This window comes from Cebus imitator, unplaced genomic scaffold, assembly GCF_001604975.1.
Source record: "Cebus imitator isolate Cc_AM_T3 unplaced genomic scaffold, Cebus_imitator-1.0 Scaffold52, whole genome shotgun sequence".
NCBI classification, from domain to species: Eukaryota; Metazoa; Chordata; class Mammalia; order Primates; family Cebidae; genus Cebus; species Cebus imitator.
This window is the reverse complement of record NW_016107367.1, coordinates 961,283-964,199: the sequence shown is the minus strand read 5'-3', so window position 1 is coordinate 964,199 and position 2,917 is coordinate 961,283. Positions and strand designations below refer to the sequence as shown.

Genomic DNA, 2,917 nt, shown 5'->3' with positions numbered 1-2,917 from the left:
CCACCATGCCCAGCTAATTTTTTGTATTTTTAGTAGAGATGGGGTTTCACCATGTTGACCAGGATGGTCTCGATCTCTTGACCTCGTGATCCACCCGCCTCGGCCTCCCAAAGTGCTGTTATTACAGGCTTGAGCCACCGTGCCCGGCTAGGTTATTTTCTCTCAAGAGTTTTCCAGCCATTTTGGGTCATCAGTGTGTCTTTCAGACGCCGCCACCCATGTGAACCATTTATCTTGCATAGTCTCAAACTTCCTTCCCTGGCACTTGATGACCTGCTCCAGGGTCACATCTCTTCTCACAGCTGTGCCTACTCTCTGGGCACTCTGCCTGTGGGTGCTGACCCTCATGTTCTCCTCCTTATTTTCAGCGAAAGGCAAGCTTTAGAACCCGTCTGCATAACGCTTGGGGATCAGCAGACTCTCTGGGCCCTGGACATCCGTGGGAACCTGTGGTTCAGAACTGGCATTGTTTCCAAGAAGCCACAAGGAGATGACGACCACTGGTGGCAAGTAGGTGTTCAGCTCCGGGCTATGTGCTGAGCTCTCCTTGACCTTTTCTGCTTCCCCTTTTCTTACCTCTCTCTGTTCCTTAAAGATACTGGATTAAATTTAAAATATTCACTTTTTTATTGTTTGTTTTAAAACAAGGTCTCCTTCCATCACCCAGGCAGAAGTGCAGTGGCGTAATCACAGCTCACTGCAATCTTGACTTACCGGGCTCAGGTGATTCTCCCACCTCAGCCTCCCAAGTAGCTGGGACCATAGGTGTGCACCACCACGCCCAGATAGTTTTTTGTATTTTTTTGTAGAGACAGGGTTTTGCCATGTTGCCCAGGCTGGTCTCAAACTCCTGAGCCCAAGAGATCCACACAGACCCAGACCGAGCACAGTGGCTCACACTTGTAATCTCAGCAATTTGGGAGGCCAAGGCAGGCAGATTGCTTGAGTCCAGGAGTTCAAGACCAGCCTGGGGAATATGGTGAAACCCCATCTCTACCAAAAATACAAAAATTAGTTGGGCATGGTGGCACACACCTTTGGTCCCAGCTACTCAGGAGGCTGAGGTGGGAGAATGGTTTGAGCCCAGGAGGCAGAGGTTTCAGTGAGCCAAGATCATACTGCCACAATCCAATTTGGGTGACAGAGCTAGACCCTATCTCAGAAAAAAAAAAGAGAGAAGAATCCGCCTGCCTCCACCTCCCAAAGGCCTGGGATTACAGGCCGAGCCACCACGCCCAGCCAATAGTATTCACTTTTTCTATTTAATGGATTAGACTCTGCTGTGTTTGAGTATATTAGAAACATCGAGCACTTTCATTATAGGAAATAATTTGCAAAACTCTTTGTGTAAATAATGCACTTTATTTATTTTGATATTATTTATAAATTTATTATTATAGGCTAAATAAAGCCAGTGACATCCATTTGAAGACTAAGGTAATAATAATGTTTAATTATGAACAAATGTGCTAAGAAAAAAGCCCAAACAGTAGGTTTGAAAGCCTAACCCAAAATTAAAATTGAGCTATCTCTGCTCATTAAGAAGGCCTCTAAGTAAATGATATTTCAGCAAAGAAAGGGGAATTTTTCCACATGCTTCCAGAAAAGGACACACTTTAAGAAACAGGATGAGGGTATACTCAAGCTAACTTTGTGTGATTTGGTCCCAGCAAGAGCACCTAGAATGGATTTCTCTTTTCTTTTTCTTTTCTTTTTTCCTGAGTCAGGGTCTCACTCTTTTGCCCACGCTGGAGTTGGGTGGCGGGTTCACTGTTCACTGTAGCATCCAACTTCTGGGCTGAAGCAATCCTCCCACCTCAGCCTCCCAAGTAGCTGGGACCACAGGCACATGCCACCATGCCCAACTAATTATTTTGTTTCTTTTTATTTCTTTTTTACTTTCTTTTTTTTTTTTTCTACGATGAGACCTTCTGCATTAAACGGCTAATTATTTTGGTAGAGACAAGGTCTTGGTGTTGCCCAGGCTGGTCTTGAACTCCTTGGCTCAAGCAATCCTCCCGCCTTGACCTCCCAAAGCACTGGGATTATAGGCGTGAATTACCACCCTTGACCTAGAATGGATTTTCAAAGGAGTGTCTTCTTTCCCATCTTTGGCATTGTTTAGTGTTAGCATAGCTCCCACATTCTCCCACTGTGGTAGGTAAGGATTGCACTGATAGTCAATAGCCGTGAAATATTTGATGTTTCTTCATCTTTTTTTTTTTGAGATGGAGTCTCGATCTGTTGCCAGGCTAGAGTGTAGTGGCGCCATCTCGGCTTACTGCAGCCTCCGCCTCCCAGGTTCAAGCAATTCTCCTGCCTCAGCCTCCTGATTAGCTGGGACTACAGGTGCGCGCCACCATGCCCAGCTATTTTTTGTATTTTTAGTAGAGACGGGGTTTCACCACAGATGATCTTTTGACCTTGTGATCCGCCCTCCGCAGCCTCCCAAAGTGCTGGGATTACAGATGTGAGTCACCATGCCCGGGCCATATTTGGTGTTTTTTAAGTATCTTGTCCCATTGGTTGTATTGTCACCTCAGACTTGCTTTGTTGAAAGCTTGTCTTGCATTGACTGTTCTGAGGTCTTTCAGATGAGAATGTAGTAAGTGAGTTGTGTTTGCTCTTTGAGATGTGTTGTGTATAACATATACATTGTATATAGATATGTCTAATTTAATATACTAGGAAATATTTGATAGTTATGCAAAAAATTTAAAAATTGTCTAGGTGGGCTGGGCGTGGTAGCTCATGCCTGTAATCCCAGCACTTTGGGAGGCTGAGGTGGGCGGATCACGAGGTCAGGAGTTCGAGATCAGCCTGGCCAACATGGTGAAACCCCATCTCTTCCAAAAAATACAAAAATTAGCTGGGCATGGTGGCACATGCCCATAATCCTAGCTACTTAGAAGGCTGA

The 2,917-nt window shown here is 45.1% G+C and overlaps 1 protein-coding gene across 1 annotated transcript in view; it reads left to right on the top strand.

Annotated features, from left to right (window-relative positions):
* TECPR2 (tectonin beta-propeller repeat containing 2) overlaps positions 1–2,917 on the top strand; it is a 133,385-nt gene that overhangs the window by 84,582 nt on the left and 45,886 nt on the right. Inside the window, exon 13 of the mRNA XM_017528066.2 lies at positions 369–510. Within this exon, the coding sequence (XP_017383555.1) occupies positions 369–510 (142 nt within the window). The remainder of the gene's footprint in view (positions 1–368; positions 511–2,917) is intronic.